Source organism: Carassius carassius, chromosome 48 (assembly GCF_963082965.1).
Source record: "Carassius carassius chromosome 48, fCarCar2.1, whole genome shotgun sequence".
In the NCBI taxonomy this organism is placed as follows: domain Eukaryota; kingdom Metazoa; phylum Chordata; class Actinopteri; order Cypriniformes; family Cyprinidae; genus Carassius; species Carassius carassius.
Genome location: NC_081802.1, coordinates 10185702 through 10211404, shown reverse-complemented (window position 1 = coordinate 10211404; position 25703 = coordinate 10185702). Strand labels below are relative to the sequence as shown.

At 36.7% G+C, this 25703-nt stretch overlaps 1 protein-coding gene across 7 annotated transcripts in view; it reads left to right on the top strand.

Annotated features, from left to right (window-relative positions):
* Nucleotides 1-3116: 3116 nt before the first annotated feature.
* The window catches only part of LOC132131552 (CUGBP Elav-like family member 5), a 199070-nt gene continuing 176483 nt past the window's right edge, over nucleotides 3117-25703 (top strand). For 3 of the 7 annotated variants that reach the window (XM_059543609.1, XM_059543608.1, XM_059543607.1), the window contains exons 1-2: nucleotides 3117-3700; nucleotides 18349-18431. In XM_059543609.1, coding sequence (XP_059399592.1) covers nucleotides 3220-3700; nucleotides 18349-18431 — 564 coding nt within the window. In that variant the 5' untranslated portion in view covers nucleotides 3117-3219. The remainder of the gene's footprint in view (nucleotides 3701-18348; nucleotides 18432-25703) is intronic. The other 4 variants (XM_059543610.1, XM_059543605.1, XM_059543611.1 and 1 more) reach the window with 2 other exon arrangements.

The following is a 25703-nucleotide window of genomic DNA, read 5'->3' as shown; positions in this document are numbered from 1 at the left end:
CATATTTATTTTTGCCATGTAGGGATAAAAGTACATTTCTTTACATTAGTGTTTCTATGTGTGTGGCTGCATCCATGTGGGTTTGAGATCATAGATGATCTTGCTTTTGCAGCTGTGTCTGATCTTTGTACATGTTAGCGGTTGCACAGTGTGTTAAGTGCCCCCTTCAGCTGTCTACGACTCTCCCCTGAGCCCCAATCACTTACGGGAGACTGGGGAGGCCAAGCTTGACTGCCTCTCCACACCCACTGAGTGCTTAACAACCACGGCTAAAAAAACGCTCGTACAGTACGTTAAATTGTAATGCTTCTTCAGTTCGTGCTAATAGCACTGGTGTCATTGATTTCTTGTCACGCCCCCTCAGCCAGGCGAAATACTAATGGTGGTGGTCAATAAAGCATATGAACTGGACGTTCTCACTCTGCACTTCTATCAAACTCAGCCCTAAAAATAGCCGCCACATTCTGCATCACCACCAGCTTACTTAAAGGAATAGTTCACCCCAAAATGAAAATGTACTCACCCACAAGTCGTCCAAGACGTAGATGAGTTTCTTGATCAGAACAGATTTGGAGAAATGTAGCATTCCGTCATCTGCTCAACAATGAATCCTCTGTAGTGAATGGGTGCCGTCAGAATGAGAGTCCAAACAGCTGATAAAAACCTCACAATTATCCACAAGTAATTCACACCACTCCAGTCCATCAGTTAACGCTTAGTGAAGCGAAAAGCTGTGGCATTTTAAATTTAGACTGTCGCTTCTTGACAAAACATGAGTCCATAATAATGAACGTGAAGTCCATAATAGTGAAAAAGTTAATACTCTATTGTCCTCTTACATCAAAATTCACCAACATTTTTATTTAGAACTGTTTACGCTTGTAAATGGTGCTTGGTCCGTGCATATTTCTCTCCTGATTCAGATGAGACAATGTTTCACTGGAGAAAGCAATATTATGGGTAGAGGACTCTGTAAGCAACAGTTTAAAGTTAAAAACATCTTCATGATTCATTTGTTTCTTACAAACACACAGCTTACTTACTTGTGACATATATTTGTGAATTACTGTGATTCTAGAGATTATCTGTCGCTACTTCTGTTACATTGCAACATTACATACACAATTCTTATTAATTTGATGTCATAAAAATGATCCTTATCCTGAATGTTGCTTTGTACATTTGCATCAACTTTAAAAGAGTGAGCCATTTTTTTCTTTTAAACATTTATTTGATTGTAAGCACAAATGCAAGTTTAAAATTAAAGTCAACATGAAATGTTCACTGATCGTTTTACTTTCATAAGAAAAAATAAATAGGGCTGTACTTGACTTTATTTATCAGTAATTGATTGGATCATAAAAAGAGCATTACATACCAAATGGGAGCCAGGTTTAAAAACAACAACAACAACAAAAACAAAACCACACACAATTACAAAACTGATTCATCTAGAGATATCGCAGCCTTGTTTTGTCACATATCTTTCTGAAAGGGCTCTTTTGAGTGAAGTATTGATCTGTTATATCAAAGCTCAATGCCACGAGGATGAAGTGTAGATATTGCTCCATCACTTATAGTTATGAAATTGCTTTGTCTCAAAACAGAGTTCCTAAAAACATCTATACTGTCAGTTTACTAAAACCCACTGTGTTTCATAATCTTTTCACAAATTCAACATTCACACCAGGGTAGCAATGTGACAGCTATTTTAGAGAACAGCATAAAAAAATTACTAATTTCTTTTAATTAAACAAATGTTTGCATGAATGGTTACATGAAATATGCATGGAAATGGATGCATATTTTGCAGTTATTCTGGCTTAATTAAACAAATTCCTAGTATGATATTGTAAGTGAAGTTTTAAGGGATTCTTGTTGTGTTTTGTCAATGTTGAGAGCTCGATGCAGGCCTTCTACAACAACTCTAAGCAACAGATTCATGTAAAGATGCTGCTGTTCTGATGGATGAAAGCAACTGACTACATTCACACAGTCAGTGTTTGGGACTGACAGATGATTTGACTTGAATCTTTCGAGTTGTGTTAATATCTAATAGCAGATAAAAGCTGTCTTCTTAGACAGGTAGCTAAGATCAATTCCCACCTGTCTTCTAAGAACAGAACAGTCTTGAATAACACTGTAACCATAGTGACAGATAATGTCTGCAAATCAGACTAATTCTCTGATGGCTTACCTTACAAAAATGTACTAGTACCTTTTTTCTATGGATGAGTATCATTGCAGGGCTGACCAATTCTGGCTCCTTTCCATACAGTCAATGGCCAACTGCAAAGCAGTTCCTTTTTTCATGTTCAATGATATTAACAATGGTATTTAAATATTAATTAACATACAATTAATAACATATTGACATACAAAAGTTATAAACAATATCATGCTACTACACTTTAAAACAGTTAGTTAGTTAAATATTGTACGCTTAAACCCGTCAGTTAGTTAACTGTAAGTTACCACAGCAAATATGCTACAGTGAAATTATATATATATATTCTTTTTTATATTTTTGTTATATTTAACTGAAAAATACATGCAATTGTATTTTAATTTTAAAAACTAAATTATATTTTTAATGGAACTAAAATGTACAAATTATCATTAACAGTGAAAACATATATTACATTTAGAAAAATCCCTCTACAGTAAAACCAGTAAAAGTAAGCATCTGGGGAACGTGATTTGATTATATTTACTTATATTTCACGTTGGTTCTTATTTTTTTAAAAGCTATGTTGTCTACATGTTAAATTGTATGTTATGCATTATATTTTGTCTATTCATCTATTCATTTATTTGTCATCGTTTATGACTTTAATGGTCTTGCACATTTAGATGCTACAATGAGACATTTCTACATAAAAAATAAAATTACAACTACCATTGGTGATCAAATTAAATAAGAGATGACCTCACTTTTAACTAAAAGATTGTCAAACCACGTGAAAACAAAGCACTAATGTATTTTCGTTGAATGCGGATGTGTTTCAAAACCTAATAGTATATTCAGGTTGTATCGCGCAGCTGTTCGAACTTGAACGTCCGTTTTGTCCAAAACACTCGTCTGTGTTTAATGTTTCTCGTCAATGCACGCCGACTGGAGGCCCGATAGAAGGCCACTGGGTGTCGCTCTGGAGCAAGAAATGGCGCTGCGTCTCCCCCTCCCCTAAACATCTCCTCTGAGTGTATGCATGTGTGTGAATGTGTAGCGCCGAGAAAGTAAGTCTGTGTTTCCAGCTGACTGCTCGCTCGCTCTCTCTCACTGTGTGTGTGTATGTGTGTGTGTGTTGTCATTATTATTATCCAGTCTGCTCCCAGCTCAGAATGGCCAGATTCACTCAGACTGAGACAAGAAGGGAGCAGCACCCACAGCCGCCCCATCCCGCTTACTCCAGCCTGTTTCTCACTGGACCCGGGGCAGCACCGACCCAACATCCACTCCTCCTAATCCCGCACCAGCACCAGTACGCTCAGATCCCATTTCCTAAACCCATGAACGGGTCAGAATCCATCTCCATTCATCCGGAGAACGGCACCATGAAAGACCAAGATGCCATAAAACTGTTTATCGGGCAAATACCGCGGAACCTCGAGGAAAAAGACCTGAAACCATTATTCGAACAGTTTGGGAAAATCCACGAATTGACAGTATTAAAGGACCGATACACCGGCATGCACAAAGGTAAACGCGTGATTCCCTCAATAAGAGTAGCTATGTGATTTAAACACTTAATAATGTAAAAACTAAATACATTTTAATTTATAATATAATATTATATATATATATATATATATATATATATATATATATATATATATATATATATATATATATATATATATATATATTTATAGTTGCTGTATATATATATATATATATATATATATATATATATATATATATATATATATATATATTGTCTCCTGCACATCATCCATTAGTGACGCGTGCGTTATTGTATGATAAATTGTACGTTTTTTTTTTCAACATTAAATACATATAGCCTAGATAACAGTCTGGTGAAACTGTAATACCAGGCCCCTTTACCCACTATTTGCACTTGAATCGTCTAGAGAGAACTTATTTTCTCTGTCTGAACCTTTGCATTGTTGCTTGTAGGCTATGAATATGTATTTCATATAGGCTAACATGGGAATCTTGCTTTTTTCAACGGCTGTTATTTTGGAACTGGGGCAAAGAGACTTACAGGAAAATTCATGTTCAAAGAGTCTTTCTTTTGCCATCATTTTTAAAATGGGGAAATAACTCCCACCACCCCAGAGCACCCTTGTGTAATCTGACATAGCGACCAGGCGTTTTCATTATGATTAGGCTATATTATTTATATTCTAGCCTACTATATTTCAAAGCTTTACCAAAAAGCTGTTAAGTGATCCAAAAAGGTGCTATGATACAATGAAACACGCACAAATGTTAAAAGAACAGAAAAACGTGCAGGTTCACTTATCTGATAATATTTGCACTTCAAACACGTTCGGTTGTGCGTCATAACGAACTACGGCGCGTTCTACTTCACATCGAATAGCCTACGTCATATATCCCACTCAAACAAGAAGACAAAGAGTCAAATTAAACCTCTATTTTGGTACAACCTCGTTCTTGTCATTTATTCCCCTCAAGCGATGTGTGTCGGAAATAGAATATTCACATTTGTCTTTGTTAGTGTCAGTTACTATTAGGCTTCATATCAGTGGTGTGTTTATTATGCTAATAAGGCTCTATTTGCTTTAGCGTTCATCCACGATATTTAGCCAGTGAGAAGACTGGTTTCATATGGGGTTTAACTATGTTGAACATGCCAGAGTAATGAGAATATTGATTTCGTGGGAGCGAGTTGTGCTTTTTCATTTGGCTACATTATACCAAACTAAAACAGTTCTAGAAAACGATATTCTAGAAAATGTATTCTTAATTTTAGTTTTCTGTGACAAATGTTTAAGCGCTAGAGAGGATATGCATGACAAAATATGGCGTTTCAGAGGAAACTAAGAAAGTAATGTATCTAGGCTACTTACCACAAGTGGACCGTTAGAAAAGCGCGCCAATTCTGACCAGAAATGAACCACACGTGTCTCTCTTTCTTTGATCAAATGGCATCAGTGGTGACATGCAAGTTGTTATATTATTTGAGATTTTAACTTTTTAACCTTTTAACTTAGCAAATAGCCTAATACAAAATAGAAACACCAGGGAGGATCCAATCAGAGTTGACTGTTGCTTAATAATAATGATCCTCTTGGGCATTGATGGATGTCAAGCCTATGGATACATTAGAACACTAAAATATAGAGCTTTTCCATTTGAAGTGCTTAACCCAGAAGAGAATTAAACATTTTCAAGCCACTGGGTTCCCTCAGGAGTTTCCAATGTGGTTTTAAAATTGTGATTTTCCATTTCTAAGTAAAATAAGGTCTATAGTTAATAATACTTGAGACATTTGCATTTTGTATTGCATAAATGATGCACATATGTACTTCAGATGTGGATTTTGAATCCACTGTTTTCTCAAAATTTAAGTTAGTAATAAACACAAGGATGTGAGTTTGAAAAAAAGAAATGAAAACCACTATTAACAAATTTGTGTGTGTGTGTGTTTGTTATGGCTGGTTGCATATTAGTCGAAAGTCCTATCAGTTTTTGCCCATTTTACCTACCAGATTGTACTTGTAGATTGTATGCCTCTGGGACAGGAACTGAATATGAGTTCTAAAGGATCGTACAGAGAATTGGTTCTTCAGGATGGAATTTCTTTTCATCTTATGTATTATTCTAAGGGGATGTGAAGGTAAGAACATGTCAGCAAATATTTGCATACACTTTTTGTCAGTTTATAGAGATTGTGCAGTCTTGCGAGAAGTCTCAATATGGACTGCATTGGTGATGTAGACCCCAAGGTTGTTTAAATGTTTGGCTAAAATGTCGCTGAGGATGCTAATGTAATTATTTTATTTTATTTTTTTGTCAAAAACGTGACAGAGGAGCATGTAATGTCAGTGCTCATTGGCCTACTGTTTGTATATTCACACAATTCACTAAATTTCACTAGATAAACATTTTAGTTTGGCAAAACACAACATTTGTGCATCTGTTTCATCATTAATTTCTGGTTTAGAGGGTTCTCCGGACTAAAGATCAAATGAAGGTTTCAGAGTGGGGAACAAGTTTCGGCGCCAAGTCAGCTTGCTAATCCACACAGGAAAACACAGCATTAGTTTGCTAAGCACGGTAATAAACCATGACCATAATGACGGAGGAGGATTAGCAGCTGTAGTTATTGTCTGAGGTTGCAGTCGTTCAGATCTCTTGGTTTGTCCCTTTACAGTGGCTGCTTCTTTTTGCAATTAAAGCATGCTGTAGTCATCGTAGCCTGCAATGTTCAGTATGAACAACTATTATGAGGTCTGTTCAACTGGCCTAACAAATGCTTTCTCTTGATTTGTATTAACAGGTGAGCTTTTCCCGTTTAGGTTTTTTACCTGTGATCAGTTGAGCTCAGCATTTTATTATGGAGTTGGAAATGGGTTTTACACTCACAGATTTGCCTGCAAAGCTTGAGACACTTGCTATGCTTTATTTGTAATCATATGTGAGCGTGGTATATAGATCTCTTGCTGCATTTAGCATAAATAGACTATTGTTGCATTGCTTTGAAAGCCTCTTACGCACATTTTGCACTCTGCAGGTGAAGATGTCCAAGGATAAACTTGCTTTAGCTCACAATACAAAAGACATGGAGAACTTTCGAACACTATACACAAACATATACAAGATTCTTAAGACCTAAACCTGATGCTGTCTGATTGTCTGTGCATAATGCTGCTCCATTCACATCTGCCACTATAGAGTGCAATACTTAACTGCTTTCAAGGGACCTATTGTTTCTAATGCATTTATGAGGGATTGAGAAATAAGATTGACGTCATAGTAATATTCTTTTGAAGTATTAAACAGTGTTCATTTGCGTCTTTTCTCATGTGAATAGGTTTAACAGTAAGGGTCTTTTTCAAAAGCTGAAAGCCATGCTGCAGAAAGGTTCAGTGCTTATAACTGTAAAGCCTTGTTGGACAGTGATTTGAAAGTAGTTGCTATTTCCAGAATTATAAAGAGTTAAGTTAGGAGTGAGATTGTTCCAAGGCCTTGCAAAAAAAAAACCAACAAAAAAAAAAAAAAATCCCTTATTATTAGAAAGATAAATCTGATTTTGTATGGTTTGCCAAGAACCATTTTTTAAGGATTTTTATTTTGAAGGTCTATTTTGATTTGTTTTCTGGTAAAACCACATGAAATTAAAGTTTTGTGTTTTTTTTTAGTAAACGATGTTAGTTTGGAGGCCTTCTAAAAGCTTAAAAGATGTATATATTACAATTGACCGTTTTTCCTCTAAGTGGACCAAAGATAATGACTACTTATCTTGTACCCACAGGTGTTTACAGTTTGTTGTCCAAAATGGTCCAGAGTAGAATTGTAGTTCAGGCCTGTGATGTAATCTAAAATCTTTTGATGACTGCTGTTTCATCCCAACTTAAAGTTTCAATAGGAAACTTGTCAACCAATTAATAAAAACTGCATTTGTTGAGTGATTTTCATTGGGTCTTTAATAAGATTAGGTCATTGGCTCAAATATATCCAATGGCTTTTTTAAAAGTAGTCTGACAGTCCAAAGACCCAAACATGCTACAAGGCTGAATCATAAAAAATGCAATGCTTCAGCAGCTCTCCTGGCAGGAACTGTAGCTCTGAATGTCAGGATGAAATGTTCCCTCCTCTGCCAGCGAGCTTTACTTTTAGCTACTTGTCTTTTCATGTGAACTGGCCACTTATCTCCCTTTTACCTGCTTTTAAATGGACTCTCCTCTATGCGGAGAAGGTTATTTTTCTTTTAAGCTGGAAAATGTTTTTTTGTTTTTATAAGGCATTACAATTTATCAGGAGATGGCACTTACAGTTGAGTATTCTAGACAACCCTCTGTGGAAAGAGGTTCAGTGACCTTTCATAACATGTCCGTTTTGTGGCCCGAGCATAAAACACAAAAGCAAAATTGTTGATGCGCTATTATAAGATGCTGAGAATCTCTCTCTTGTGACCATTTTTACGGCGCATAATAAGCTGGTCTTCAGATGTGTCATAATGTCCGCTGTGTTTGCTAATAGAAAAACCCACGCGATTCTTTCTGCTTTGTGCTGCTTAACCAGATTGTTCTGTATTTCGAAAACGCCGCTGTAGGATTTGATAAAATTATTATTTTATTCTAAAATTAAGCTTAATTGATAAACACAATAATGTTTCTGTTCAGTTAAATCCTTTTTTGGGTGAGAACTGAAAATGTTATGTCATCAATAACTTCTGCTAATTACTCTGTTTGATATCAGATTAATGTCAAATAATTTTTTTAAATAACAAACATCGCATTTGAAGATTACTTTGCTCTGTTTATCAAACTATGCTTCAAAGCTTAGGTTTATTGCTGTAATTCCAACCACACAGCTCGCTGTTTTTGAAATGTTTGGTGGAACTGCGTTTTTCAACAGTATTGCTAAAGATGGAACCTGCGACCATACCAACAAGTGCTTTTGGGAAACACACCCCAGCCTGCCATAGTAACATTAGCACAACCAATGCAGTAAGTTAAAGTCTCTTAGGCTGACCAAGGGGGAAGTTATTAAAAAACCTGTTTGGAAAACAATCATTACCTGCCGAAAAAAAAAAAAAATCCAGTCTTAGCTGCTTTGCTTGTCTTCCAGACTAGTCGTAGAGGGATTTTGGCTATTTTTCAGCTGGTTAGACTGAAAAATCAGTTGCACATTTGTGATTTGGGGAAAAAAGGGCTACACCAGCGGGTTAAAGAAGTTTTATTCAGCAAGTTATTTTTTTAATGATGCTAGTGGTGTAGAAATTACTGACTTTATCCTTAAAGATGCTAGATTTTCTTGGACCTTTTCAAAATGGAGGTCAATTCTCAGGGATTGTCACGATCATCAGCTGGAGTGCCCATGAACTCCTATAGAGGGCACTCCACTCAGGACTCTGGCATCTTGTAATTACCGAACTCCAATTCCCATCCTGCCTCATACCTGGGACTGATTGCACACACACACCTGCATCTAATTACACACACACAAACCTGCAGCTAATACACACATGTTTGTTTTTGTGAAAAGTGGGTTCATCCCATAGGCGTAATGGTTTGTATACTGTACAAACTGTATATTCTATCACCCTACACCAACCCTACACCTAACCCTAACCCTCACAGGAAACTTTGTGCATTTTTACTTTCTCAAAAAAACTCATTCTGTATGATTTATAAGCGTTTTGAAAAATGGGGACATGGGTTATGTCATCATAAGTCACCTTCTCCTTGTAATTCCTGTGTCATACTCATGTCATTATACAGAGTTGTTACCTGATATGTCACAAAAACAAGAGCACACACACACACACACACACACACACACACACACACATAAGCACCACACTCACACCAACTGTTTTTGCGGAATCTTGTTCTAGCCTAGTCTGTCAATTCCAAGCGTTTCTCCTTGTGTTTGTGACTTTGGATTGTTTATACTGACATTGATTCTCTGCTGCCTGCCCCGAGCTCTGCTTGTTACTGTTGCTGATTCTGGATATCCCTGACATACCTGATGCTGTTTTCTCTGATCATTGCCTGTTTGACCATTCTCTTTATTAAACCACTGCATATGGATCCGAACATCTCTGACTCCATGTTTCAGGGATAAAGTTTATTAGTTACTCTTTTCTGTTTACTGTTTTTCTCAATAAACCTTTACAAGGTCAGTCAGGAGGTACCGTTTTTTCTTTTCTTTTTATGGAGGGAAAGGGAGAATGACGACAGAGAATGAAATGTTTGATACACCAACACGACTATTCTCTCCGACATCTCCTGCAGTCAAACTGTTGTTCTGGTTTTTTGAGATTCCTGAAATAAAGATTTATTGTCGAGCAGAAAATAAATCAACGCTCAATCAGCACGGTTGACTAATGAACAGCGAAAGAAGGACTCTGCTGCCATTGATGAGAACGGCTTGGAAATATGTAAATGCCTCGTTGGAATTTGAGCATAAAAGCCTTTTTCCACTTCCTTTGATCTCAGGAAGGAGGGCATGGCCATTATATCAGTCAGAGAGCTGTGACAAATGGCATGCACACGCACACACAGAGCTGGAGTGGACAGGGAAAAATGACAGTAAGGCAGAAGGCTAAGCAAAATAGATGAACAGACTGAGAGAGATGGAGTGATTGTCAGATACACTGAAAACAAATGGTGCCTTTAATCCGGAGGCACTGGCGGAGTGAGGGGCCCTTCTGACAGGATGGGAGAGCCAGATCCACCCGGCAGACAGGAGAGGGTGGAAACAAAAGGATTTAATATGAAAGGGTAGGTGTGGCGGGGCAGACGTGGGACACTGTCACTATGTTGAGAGTACGACAGAATAAGACTGTGCATAAACATCAGGTTCGCATTAGTATTTGTAAGGGTGTTCAAAGGGCATTCTAGATCAGTAGGTCTGAAGTGGTTTGGCTGAACATCAAGTGATGACCTTATACAGTACCAAAATTGTTTATCGTAATAGGCCTAGTCGTTTTATTATTGAATATCCCCAACAATATGTACAAATATTAACATTATTAACATGAAAAGGAAATATACCTTTCAGTTGCATGATGATTTGATGCTTTGACGTCAACATTTTCCCCACACTTTTAAAACTAGCTAATTAACCCAGTTTGGTTGTATTTATTATTATTATTATTATTAGCGTGATTTTGTTGTTGTTTTTTTCTTTTTCTAGAGTGTTGCATAACCTGTCCATGTGAATTTGATATAGTCGCCAATGGCAGATTATTATTATTATTTTTTCACGGAATATACTAAAGTTTAATTAGATGCATGATGATTTGATATTTTGATGTCAACAACAATAAATATGGAAAGAGTTTTCTCTACACTTTCAAAAATTGGTGTTGTTAACTATACGCAATCAAAGGAATAGTTTGCAACCCACTGGTTGAAAAACACGCAATATAGGATTGGTAAAGATTTGAGTTTAAATTAAGATGTCCGTATAGTATATTAAGATGTTCAAGATGTCATTATAGTAACTTGTTTAACTATCTTATTTCTGTGACATCACATGCACTTGGTAGTGGAAATACGTTGTAGACGAATTTCTCCAGAATCTTTCCCAGATTGCTTCATCGCAATATCCTTTTACAGTCCAGAATGTTATTGAATATGGTTGTTGTTTTTATTTTAATATTGAAAAGTGATGCTACGACATGATCATGGCTGAAAGGTGATCTGGGAGAGGATGTTATTAGTGAGTTTGTTGGACCCGTCGGGGATGTGTGGAGAGGCCTGCTGCTCAACAGGGCTATTAATAGAAATCTGTGGTATTTCCGAAAATAGGTTAAGCTGCCACTGCTGGCATCACTGCTCACATGCCAGCCATCCTCTGTAGACAGAAAGAGAGAGAGAGGAGGAGAAACAGATGTATGTTTTTGGCTGAGGACTTCCCAGCATGCTGCAAGACACTTTATCACCCCGTGATATTTCAAATTCACAACACAATAGTGGATCTAGACCTATTTGAGTCTTGCCATGACAAACAAGTCTTGCATATGTATTAGGAAGCCACTGTTCAGTAAGCGTAGGCGCTTTTTAAAATATCTCTAGTTGCAATAGTTAACACAGTTGTAATGAAACTGTACACTATTTATGCAGTTGCAAATTTTGTTTGCGTTAATGTTTTCATATGGTATTAAACTGAACTGCAATCAATGTTTAATGTGTTTAAAGTTTGATTTGACTTACCGTCATTAGTTATTTCCGAATAATATCAACTTATGATTTCCAGAATGTCATTTTTTGGCACTTAGGTGACGTGCGTATAGTTTTACTCTGGTACATCAAGGTTGAGCATATTTAAAGGCAGTGGCCTAAATGAAGGTTTACAAGACTCATTACAAAGTAATTATGCGAGGGCAGGGACAATATTGTTGTCTGGACTGTAGTGGCTTTCCATGTCACGATTTTTGCACTTATTCGTAATCACAAAACTACATTATTTGCATGTGCTTTAAAGTTTTGCCAGTGAAACATTTCATATGCGTGCTTTTCTGATATTCACTTTTTCTAAGAGCGTACACCTGAAATGCGCACACACTAAAAAGCCTGTCAAACATCACATGATTACTGGACTAAGTTCACTTTTGCGTCTGATTGCACTAAAACTGTCAAAACCACACAAGGTTAAATTATAAACACTGTTGGTTATGAAATTGAAAATAAACAGTTGAGAGAAAAACGGATGCACGTCTGTATATTAAATGCATGCAGCTCTTAAAGCGACAGTAGTAAACACGCTACCGCTTGTCTTTAAAGGATTGGTTTACTTCCAGAATAAAACTTTCATGATAATTTACTCTGCCCTACGTCATCAAAGATGTTCATGTCTGTCTTCAGTTGCAAAAAAATTAAGGTTTTTGAGAAAAATATTTCAGGATTTTTCTCTGTGTTGCAGACTTCAGTGGTAGCCATCGAGCTGAAGGTCCAAATTACAGTTTCAGTGCTGCTTCAAAGGGCTCTACACGATCCCAGTTGAGGAATAGGGATCTTATATAACCATAAATGCACGTCTTGCACTAGCTTGACTTCAAGCATTACGTAGTCACATTGGAAAGGTTACGGGTGACATAAACAGAAGTACCGACCAAGTGCTTAAAAAAGCGAATGTGCAAAGAAAGTCAAACGCTCTATACAAAACAAGGTAAAACAGCGATGTCAGATGAATATGAAGCTGGAGGAGAAAATGAGATGGATTTGATGACCTTCTGCTTCATTACTGAGTTGTAGGACATGATGTGAATTTAAAATATATAGATACAATGATCTAAAGTATTGATACAATATAGTGAGAGAAAGTTAATAAATATGTATTTGCATTATGTCAATTCGTGATCGAATCAGCACAGAAAATCAATATTTTTGAAGTAACTGCACAACAGTTCAGTTCAGTCCTTTGTTCTCTGAGCTAAACTTGAACGTGTTGGGAAAGAGTAGGAGGTGTGAATGATGGGACTGCTCGCAAAGTTGCAAAGTGCTCAGGCGAGAACTGGAGAATGGGGGCATGAAAGCAGATTTAGCGCCAAGACCTTTGCACTTAACAGGCACCTCACAGTTCAAGGCTTGCTCACAATTTAGGTGGGGGGGGGGCAGTATGGGCAAAAACAGTGGTGCAATGGCTCGGCTTTTACTATGAAAAAAAGCCACAGCAAATGGGGGCTGTCAGGAGCGGAGGGAGGGAGCGGCACCTTCAATTCAGCTTGCTTAAAGGTCCCATGACATGAAAATTTCACTTTCTGAGGTTTTTTAACATTAATATGACTTCCCCTAGCATGTATGTGGTCCCCAAGTTTCTAAAAATTTTAATCGGTGTAAATCGAGATTTTACTATCTTTCTCTGCCTTTGAAAAAATGGAAGCTCAAACGGTCTGATCTGGAATCTCCTCTTTGTGACGTTGTAAAGAGAAATGTTACCTCCCCTTTCTCTGCTTTGCCCGCCCAAATATTTACATATAATTCAGTCGCAATGTCAGCACAGGCGTTACAAACAGACTTTTATGATATGGATTCGACAGCACCGGCACAAACAGTGAGTAACAGTGTTCATTAATGCCTGATCTGTGATCAGTGATTTCTGATGTGTAGTTAATCATTCAAGTTCACACAGACTTTCTTTCTAAATCGTTTAATACTGTTTATGCATCAGTGAATCAAGCCAGTGACTAAACGATCAACTTCACGTTGTTTCTCTTAGTAGCATGAAACAAATCTGTTATTTAAATTATGATTTAACTACAGAGAGCGATCAAAGAACGCTCCTTTTTTTCGGAGCTCTCACACATCGCGAGTACATCTGCACACTTGCCCAAACTGCCGTTAAAATGAATGACGCTTGTATGCTGCACAACGGAGCTCTTACTGTATTCATGTGTTTGCTGTTAGTTGTGGTGAAAGCATTTTGTGAGAGAAAACGTGTTGCAATAATGACGAGATCACTGCATTCACGCGATAAACAGACTCTGTCTACTCAGCTCATCACTGCAGCCTTTCATGTGATGGGAAAAGATCGAAAAAATAATTATATAATCAACAAATCCACGATTCGTTAATCTCGACAGCTGTAGTATATATATATATATATATATATATATATATATATATATTTGAGAGGGGTCCACATGTAATACGCATTTCAAATGCAAAGATGTCAGCCAATCAAAACAGTTGTCGTTTACTCGGAGTCTCACAGCAGACACGCCCCTTCAAACAGAGCATTCAAGCCAGAGGGCTATTATCAGGATATAAAAAATGCTTTTTATTTCTAAATTTTAAATGTAAAAATCATACTAACAATATAAGTACACGTAAGGAAACATTAAAAAGCATTTAAAGAAAAGGAAATAATCCATGTCATGGGACCTTTAATTACTGCTATGCCTCTCTACCTCCCCATGAAGCTCTACGCCATTCTTCAGACCCGCAGGCCTCATGGGCCTCTGTCTGTGTGATTGCTTATTAGCACGGGGGTTAGATGCCATTACTTTCCTGGAAGAGAGAGGCACGTTTTTGCTGGGGGTGACTACATTTGACTTCTGTGATTCAGGAAAAACTATTTCACAAGACATCTGAAAGACTGAGACCGCTAGTGAAAATGCTCCTCAGTTTGTATTTAAAATTTATTTTCACATGTAAATGTAATTCGAATTAATTGATTACATTTTAAGGAAATGTTTTTATATAAACAAATATTGTTTTTGCATTTTTTAAATATCTGCATAACACAATAAGAGATGTAATTAAAAGCAGTTCATAAATGAACTAGAAATTGTATCATAATGATTTTTATTTATTATAATTTTTTGAAATGTCCAAAATTTGAAAATTGTATTTATTTCCAGGATTACATGGGAATAAAATCCCAGATGTTCAGAAGAGTGAGGTATAGTTTTGATAGCAGTAGCTACATTTGACTTTATTATATTTTATTTATATATTTATTTATTTATTTATAAAAAAAAAATTGTAATTCAAAGTCAAGTAAAAGTCAAAGTTTATTTATAAAGCATAAAAAACAGCAAGTGTTTATCAAAGTGCTGAACACACATAAAATAATACAAATATCAATGATACAAACAGTCAGCAATACAATAAAAGACCATGAAACAAAAGAGAGATTACTTCAAAACACAAAAACATTCATATAACATATCGAGAAATGTAATTAGAACAATTGATTAATACACAATCAATTTAGTGCATAATGTTTTTATTTATTTATAATTAAAAAAATACTAATAATTTCAAGGTTTAAATGTGAAAAAAAAAAAAATCCCAGATTTTCAGTGTGATGTCAGGTTTTTGTACATCACTCTATTTATATTCCTATTCAGTGAAGCGTTTCATCAGAATTTATTCACCTACATATAGAAAAAGGATTATATTAGCTATAATTTTGAAGTAAAAAAATCCATTCCCTTCTAACTGTGCATCTTCCTTTGTTAATTTTTTAATCGCATTTGATCAAACAGTAGAGATGGTTATCAAACAATGAGGTAGATCATTTCCACACTCTGTCCTTAGGGTGCAGTGTCAGCCGTTTCCATGCGTGATCTTTTTATATCGAGTTTCAGATAATTTCATCATGCAGCCCAAAACTGCGTGCCTAGTATGCAACAGCAGGGCAGTAATCTGTACGTGTTTGGATTTCAATTAGGAATTTGTTGGTGCCTATGGGCTGCAATTGCACTATGCATCAAAGTGAGAGGTTTAGAATTAAAATGTTTCTTTTGCTATCTTGTTTTACTGTCACTTTCTCTCTCTCAAGGGCACACTATCTTTTTTGGATAATATTAGTAGGGTAACTAATTTACCCGGGATATCCTTTGTGAATGCATCGTGAATGTATCCAGTTTGGTTCATGAGAAATTGCAAGATCAGATGTTCAGCACAGATTGAAATGAGCCTGTCTTGGCCGGAGGATTTGAGACATAACAAAGCTTTGATCTGTTTGAAAGCACTACAGGGTTAGGGGGACTGATACAATAATAAATAAAAAAGAACGCAGGTGACTTGCTTGTTTGTCTGTCTCAGCAAGTCGTTGTGAGAGGACAATGTTTTGGCCAAGTCTTATTTGGATTTTAACTGTTCATGACCCCAAGTCACATTCTCAGAGTCCTCATATAGTGGGATTTGAGTAGTTGTCAGCATTTAGGCATTCATATTTGCTGTTCTTTAAAGTGGCATCTATTGACCTTAGCCAGAGTAAATGGTTCATTTAGTTGGACGCAAATGAAAACAAGGCTGCAAGGGACTGAACTCCAAGTTTGTAGTGTTGTGTTCCTGGGTTCTAATCTTACAGCTGACAAAACATTGAAAAAACTCAATATGGTTTATGAAAAATACATGTGACCTACCAAGAAAATATGACATATTGAACAGCCTGCTTTCTCCACCAACATTTATGCTTGCATCAAGTTACTCTGACTAAATTCTGTAGTCATGTAGTGAAGAGTTATATACTATGAATCTTTTAAAGTGTTAATGTCATGGAATTTTAGTTTGAGCTCAACCAGTGGTGTGAGTTTGAATGGGAATTTATGATTCTTTGACCAATAGCAGAGCAGATGAATGAAGTCAAGTTTAGAGGTGGGCATTTTTTCAGAAATGTTATATTTGAATATTTAGGCTCATAAAAAAAAAAAATAAAAAAAAAAAAATAAAAAATAAAAAAAAATATATATATATATATATATATATATATATATATATATATATATATATATAGTCTGTCAGGGATGAATAAATATGACACTAAAACCACCAGTAGATGGCGGCAGAACTCCCATAATGAGTGATTAATTGAATAATTAATTCAAATAATATATATCCATCTACGGGTGGTTTTAGTGTCATATTTATTTACCCCTGACAGTCCTAAACATGACTGGCCGGTGTGTAGTTACTTTCATATTTTCCAACACTGTGATCCTCACTTTGCAGTTTGATTGTTGCCAGTGAGTCTGTTATATATTGGGCAAATCTGAGACTTGCTTTACTCTAAATACATCTACCGGTTTGCACTGTTAATGTCACAAAAACTAATGGGCCCAAGGATCTTCTTCCTGCAAAGTCTCCTGTTCTCTGATACCTGTGGCACAAGGGTTATATAAGTCGGTGTGCAAATGTGCATGTTTTTATGAATTCACATTTGTGTTTCGGGACCCAAGAGGCTCAAAGGCTCTGTGCCACTGTTTGCCTCTCTGTCAGGATGTCAAGGGTAGTCAGGGCTTTCTAGCTGGCCAAGAGTCTCGGACAGGGATGGTTGGCTGATCTGGACTTGCTCAAATACACACACACACTTGAGCACACGTATACAGAAACACACACAGGCACATCCATTGTAAAGCGGACTGGACAAGCTCCCCATGTTAGAAAATAGACTGTCTGTATTTAGCTTGTCTGCAGGGACTCCTCATGGCACCTCTGGCCTTGTCATTGTAAGGGACGCGGAGGCATTGTGCTGGCGAGTGGTAATACTCGATAGGAACACAGTGTTGTGGGTGGACTTGAATCTTGAATTAAATGAAGGCCAGCGCATCTGTTCTTCCTTTTTGTTTCTGATTCAAAGCTTTGATGCTAACATACAAGACCATCTTGGGTCTGTAGCCTTTTACCAAAACTCTCTCTCCCAGATCCACATCCTTTCCCGCTCTGTGTGGTAAGTGAATTAATTAATCAAGGTAACTTTCAGAAACCTTCACTTTTACTGTTCCTCAGTGGTGGAAACAAGAACTTGTGGAATGCGTGACTAACTTCAGTCTTGTGGTTCCCTGCTGGAAAAAGCCATCTTAAACTGGACTAAGCTGGTTCTAGTTGGTCTCCAAACCTGATCAGGTTGATCCGTTTACTATTTTTATATGGTCAGGCTGGGAGACCAACAGCAGGGGTTATTTATTTTTTATATTTTAAGCAAAATTAGCACTATTTGTATGGTGTTCTTCCTTACTACCCTAATAGTACTCATTTGAAAGTAACTATGCATGTTAGTTCCTAAATAAATAAATGTAAATGCTTTTGTCCTGATTGTCTGGCCACTTTGCAACAGAAAGCTGTTTAGTTACTTGAAATGACTTTGGCCTCCCGTCGATATCATGCAGTATTGAGTTCAAGACCACTGTCTATCGAAGTCATTGAAAGTCTCTGTTCCTTTTTGTCACACAGGCTGCGCGTTCCTCACCTACTGCGCCCGCGAGTCGGCCATCAAAGCCCAGAACGCCCTCCACGAACAGAAGACACTGCCGGGGGTAAGTCCACTGCCAGCCTTTTGCCTCACCTCTTTAAGAGGGCCACCATGCCATGCCAAAGTTAAAGCCATATGTTTTAGACAGAGAGCTAAATGCTTTGGAGCAGAAATCAGTCGATAACCCAGCCTTTTAAGATCAGGCTTTGAGCCATTTCATGGTACTTCTCCCTGGGGACATTTGCAGGCATTGATCCGATGCAGGGTTTGTGGATGCAGGGATAGCAATTGTCTATTCATTTGTTCTCTCAATTTTTCCAAACTGCTCCATTTACCCAAAAAGCCAGTGAGTCATTATTGCCCAGTTGCACAAAGTATACCAGACGCACAACAATAAACATAGCGGCGTGCATCGAGAGTGTTTCCATTGAGTGATATGTGCTTCTGAGGATGCCTGGCAATTGCAACAGCATTCAAAGCACAAAACACACACGGAGGTCCGACAGTAGTCTTTGCGGCCATACACAGCCATAGTGAATGGTATAACAATGACATGTTGTTATGCTGCCAAACATATCTTCTGAAGTAACCTGCAGGAAACTTGGATGCACATGGAGCAATGTAGATTCAAATATGGCACCAGCAGTATTGCATATTGCCCCCCCCCCCTTTTTTTGGACCTCTAAATATTTACATTATTTGTTTACAGCATTTGATTGTTTTGTTTTTGCTTTGCTTTGTCTAATTCTGTTTTGCTTTTCGCTTTGATTTTTGTTTTGTTTCTATTCTATATGTTTTACTGTTTTTTTTTTCTTTATTTGACATTACATTTTATATTATTGTTATTTATTTGTTTGTTTATAAACTTGACATCATAGATGGTAATATAACACCAGCAACATTGCTTTTATGGTTTTTTTTTTGACCTTTAAAAAAAGACAATGTCTATATGTGTGTGCCAGGAAATTTGTTGGTTGACCATGTCTTTTTTGTTTTGTTTTGCATTGCTTTGGTTTGCTTTATTATTAAATGATTAAATATTAATGTTTTATTTTTTCATTTTGACATGACAGTTAATATTATTACTATTTGTTTGTTTGTTCAGTAATTTAGCATCACAGATGCAAATATGGCTTTGCTTGAATTTTTGCTTTATCTTGTTGATCACTTTTGCTTCATGAATACATATTATAAAGTATTTTATTTTTTTATTTTGAAATTACATTATTATTATTATTATTATTATTATTATTATTATTTGTTTTTACTTTACATTCTACATTCTGCAGCTTTAGATTATTGTTTGTGATTATTTGTACCAATATCCTAAATACTGTAGTGAAGCTGATTCTTTATTCTTTTTTTAACTTATAATAATAATATCATGAGCAATTTAATTCAAACGTTGGATAATTTTCAGAATTTATCTTTTATTTATACGATTCCTATTTTGTGTCTCTGGTTCATGTTTGTCATCGATTGGTATTACAGAGGTTCTAGAGATTTAAAGTAGAAATATCTATGCGTTCAGAGATGTCTTAAGGTTGCAGACCGTTGAAACCTTTACGTAAGTAGAAGGTTTTAAAGAAGAAGTGGTATCCTACAATCAATTTAGTTGCCACTATGTCAAACACACATCCACACACCTTTGTACCCTCAGGAGAACATTTGAGCCCGAAAGGAGGAAAAAAAAGATGAAGGAGGCGGAAATCAGAATGTGACACATGTCATCTCAGTCTATTTTGAATATCACAACTTCCCCATCGCACTGTGGGGTGAGAGAAACGCACACATGTACACAGATTTGCTGCATGTGTGACATCATTGCATCAGCTTTACTTACCAGAATAAGCTAGCAGGTGTTTGCTGAAGAGTCTGGGAACTAGAAGCGTGTGTTTTTTATGTGCATGTGTTTGCCTGCTAGGAATAGGACATGTTGGTTGACTCTCGTATATGCATATCTTAGTTTTAATATTTTAGCTGTGGTGCTCTAATTAGCATGCTGACAGTGATGCACGTTAGCTTTTACAGTTTGCACTGTAAAATCCTCTCAGGAAAGGGTGCATCTTCTAAATTTAACACTGCAACTACAACTACCCCTGATACCCAGATAATAAATACCCCTGAAACCAGTCTAATTATTCAGGGCATTTTCTTAAAGGGACAGTTCACCCAAAAATATAAATTGACATTGTTTTCTCTCCATCATGTTCTTTTTTTTTTGTCCATACAATAAAAGACAGTGGAACCCAATATTGTTTTGGACCCAACTGACATGACGGTGAACATATAACATAGTGCCAAGAACATAGTGTTCCTGTGGCTCAAGTGGTAGGGCATTGCATTAGCAAAGCAAGGTTGTCAGTTCAATTCCCAGGGAGCACATGTAAGGTAAAAAATGTTAGCCTGAATGCACTGTAAATCGTCTCCTAAATGCATACATTTAATAAAATGACACAATTTTCATTACTGAGTCTTTTATTTTCTCACCCTCATGTTGTTCCAAATCTGAATTTCTTTCTTTCTTTTGCACAACATACATTAAGATGTTTTGAAAATGTTTGCAAACAAACTGTTGAGGTCCTGTTGAGACTGTTGAGACTTCTATTGTATGGACGACAAAAAAAAAAAAAAAAAAAAAATACAATGGAAGTCAATGGCAACCCAAACTGTCTGGGTGCAAATATTCTCCAGAATAACTTTTTTCATGACCTGCAGAAAGAATAACTTCATACAGGTAGGACATGAAGGGTGAATGATGATAGAATTTTTGGTGAACTAAACCTGTAATATTAGTCACTCAGGTAAACCCATGACTAGTCCATTTTAAAACTGTGTTTTGCAAACACGCTCTTTCCTCCGTGTATATCTGCTGAAGTGGCCTGAAGTAAGTCTTGGCCAAAAAGCCTATCCCTAAATCTTCCCCCAACATCCCCGCCTCAATACGTTGATGGTAAGCAGATATGCCAGTTGTTTGTTTGCTAAATCCTGCTTGATATTCAGATGCCAGAGGCTACAGAGTAATTCATGTAAACTAGGGTTCTCTCGGAGAGGATCTGTAAGTTATTTATGCTTGTGTTTTGTCCTTAAATCTTGACTGACCTTGTGTCCCTCTTAGCAAAAACCTTGATGTGAGATGATCAGGAGGTGATCAGTTAGGCTCTAGTGTTATTTATATACCATAATAGTTTCTATTACTATTCTATTAATTCAAAATTAGCTTTTATTTTTATCTTTTCGTAGTTTTATGTTCTTTTGTCACATAATTATTGTTTCATTTATGTTTATGTTTATGTTATGTTTTTATAACTTTCCAGTTAGCAATTTTAGCTGTTCAACTTCAACGTAAATGGCCACTTTTTCTTGGAGGGATCATCTCCAGAGTGCATTCTCACATGCAGCAACTGCCAAGATCGATCAGACAATGTAGATCCTCCCAGTTTAACTCCAGCTGGGATTTCGCAGAGCCTTCAAGTTCAACGTAATGCTAAGAATCGCTTTGACAAGGGGGCACATATGCGCCCCATAATAGGAGTCGGAGGACACCCTGAGGCAGAGGAGGAGCAGGAGGAGGAAGCTGGGTGAAGGCGAAGAAGGGCGTTCTGACAGCTGTCCGCCTCAATACCACACTTCCCCATCAGTGACCTCTGAGGAACATCAGCTCCACAATGTGCGAGATGTGGTGATAACATCACCATGTATACATGGCAGCTTGTCAGGATCATCCAGGGCTAACGGTGGTGATCCGTGTATGTTTGTGCGTAGTGGGATGGGTGGTTGATTTTGTTTGTGTGTATGTCTATTTAAAGGATTTCTGACTCTAACAAGAACCAAACGTACCATTACAAATCAAAATTCGATTTCATGGAATTTTTTTTATTGAGGTCACTCAACGTATTAATGTAAAATTATAACAAGAACACTGGAACTACTACATAAATTAATCTCAGCAGTATTTTAAGTGTATTTATATAAAGCATGCTCCCCTGTTTCCAAGCAGCTGGTGAAAAAGATGATTCATAACTGCAAATTAAATTTGTTGCAATATAACAGCTAACCATTTTTAGAATCTATCTAAATTGCTTTTAATCCACCGATTTAAATTGAAAATAAGGTTATAGTGAAGATGTGAAATGTATTAAAAAAATATGTGAAGATATGTATGTCACGCCTGCCAAAGTGTTTTTTTTTTTTAAATGGATGCTGTACGCCAGCATATACATCCATCAAGACTGAAACAGGACATATCACACTGAGTCAAAACAATGTGAAGGCAAAGAAACCTATTTGTTTTGACATGCACACAACAGCTCTGTCAAGCCTGCTGTGCATTTTAAAATCTAGTTTGGGATGCCATACGTATATAACTACATAAAAGACATTTTCCAACTGCATCCGTGAGAAATCAGGCACGCTCACAGATGTGTCTGTGCAGGAAGGCCAGCCACGCTTGGAGAAAATGAAAGCGGTTTTGCCATGTTTCGGCGTGTATGAGCTCATGCTGTCCGCGGGGCTCCACACCCCTGCTGGAATTGCAAATTCACCTGCTCCTCCGGAGTTGGCTCTGCTCCGCTGCAAATCCGGTGTAATTTAAGGTGTGTGTTTTATGCCCAGATCCATTGCTTGTTCTCACATCCGTCTATGGAAGATGTTTGAACTGGCCAAATTGCGTTTTTGCCAGAAAAAAAAACCCTATCCTAGAAAACATTCTTGCAATTCTCTCTTTTTTTATTCTCTCTCTCTCTCTAAATTTATATACAAACATGCTTTTCAGTGTTTTTCAGATATGGTTATATTAAATGAGTACTTTACCCAACACGGTGAAGATGAGTTTGTTTTTTCATGGGAAGAGATTTGGAGAAATGTAGCATTACATCACTTGCTCACCATTGGATCCTCTGCAGTGAATGGGTGCCGTCAAAATGAGAGTCCAAACAGCTTAACAGTCCATCAGTTATGTTGCCTGTTTATAAGAAAAAAATCTTTTTAGTTTCAAACTATTGGCTGAAAAATACCTCAAGAAGTTATTCACAGACCAGGCTTAGGCATAGTCCCCTTAAATGTAAGTCTATTTTAACTGAAAGAAACTTGACTCATATATATATATATATATATATATATATATATATATATATATATATATATATATATATATATATATATATATATATATATATATATATATATTGTATACATTAGTGAAAAAGCATATTTAATTTTTTTTCTTATGGTTTATAATATATATTATCATATATCATATCTATAACTGTATTTGTATACGTTTTATTAATATTTCTATGTTTTAATGATATTTTTTTTATTTAAGAATTTTATTGTTATAGTTTGAGCAGTTGTAACAGTAATATATACTACTGACTAAAAAGTAAATAAACATAAACATAATTATTTAAAAAATCTTTTAATGTTTATATTAATCGTGACGAGTGGGGCGGGGCCGAGGGACAGGGGAGCGAGGCCGGTGGAGTGATTGGAGATGAACTACACCTGTTCGACCTGGTCCTGGTCCTCTCTCGTCCTTCACTGTCGTCGCTCCAGTTTTATATCCTTCCATCTCCTCCATGGGCCTCGAGACCGGTGGGTCGAACAGGTGTAGTTCATCTCCAATCACTCCCCCGGCCTCGCTCCCCTGTCCCTCGGCCCCGCCCCACTCGTCACATTAATATTGATCTTTTTTATGCTTTTCTATTATATTTATAATCACATCTGATTTTCTTTTGTTACTGGTTTCAATGCTTTAAAAAACCCATTTTATATTTACTGTAAATTAAAAATAGGTTACTTTGTATTGCAATAATTTTTTTTATTTTGATCTCAGGGTTGTGTTATTTTTATATGTATTTCTGACTCAAAGTTAGATAAATATATGCTAGCAAATCAACAATCATTTCGAGTGAACACAAGGTCACAAGCAACTTGTGTTCAGAATATAAATACAGCAGTTTTTGATGAATACTGTGTGACCAGACTAAAAATGGCTTTAAAGTACCATGCACAAACAATAGCAGAGCAAATCGCCTTTATTGTCTAGCCGTTGCTTTTTATCTACAAGGATTCTCCATCTCGCTGATAATCTCTAATATGATTTTCAGCATTTGTTTGCCTTTGAATTTTGGGAAATGTGTACATTTGAGCATATTTCCTGCTGTCTCCCCCCGTCTCTCTCTATTAGTCTGTTTCTCTCTCAAATACGCTGATTCACTGACTTGACAAAAAAGTGAGCTGGTGGATTGTGGTGCTCTCTGATGGGTGGATATTTGCGTCCGGGGTTTGTGGTAATGCAGTTACATGGCCAGCAGTGTGTGATGAATAGAAAGTCTCCAGTGCTGTCATATGAGAAATCACAGTGGAGACTCTGCTTCTCACTTCATGAAGTTTTATAGTGCCGCTTCTGCTGTTATGGCTTCTACCACAATGGAGAGATGCAGATGCATGACTGCAGCGTTACACGGGGTGTGTGTCTGTGTGTGTATAATGGCACAGGGGTGTAATGTACATAGTAAAAAGCTAATGCACTAGAGTGATCCTCAAGGATTTCACTGCCCACGACCCTGAGACAAGAGAATTATCACAGTCTTTCTTTCTTAAAGTGCTGTATTATTTTTTACATTTACATTATTTAAGAATAGCATGATATTGAATGTACAATGGTACTTCTCTAAGTAGTAAGAGAAAGAGTAAAAAACTTAAAAAAACTTTTTTTTGAAAGCTCATTTCCACCACATAAAGGGAAATAAATTGATGCTGTGGTGAATCATAACTGAAGTACCAACTCAAAATTATGATATAGACGTTGAAATTTTCAAATTACGACTCTTGTTAAATATGTCACGTATATCTCATAATTATGACTTTATGTCTCATAAAGAGCCTGTCCTCCAAAAAAAAACGACCATATAGATCGTTGGTGCAAGCACCTTATTACGACCTATATTTACGTTTTAAAGTTAAGTGCCCTCTAGCGGGCGTAAAAATAATGACAGTATCGCGTTGCGTCTGTCGTCATGAAATGACGTATAACGTCATTACCAATCAAAATGCACGTTTATTTAAATGCAATGTGTGGGCTTTTTACACCGATCTCACAGTATTTCCTACATATTTTACTAGGTGGCTTATTTGTTCGAATGACCACACCTAACCCCACCCCTAAACCTAACCCTCACAGAAATCATGCTAAATTATGATTTATTGAGCATATACATTTTCGTGCACATCCGTTCCCTGGGATCGAACCCATGATAGCATGATTAGCGCAATAATCTACCAACTGAGCTACACGAAACGCAAATCAGAGTGCAAATAAAAGAGTACAAAA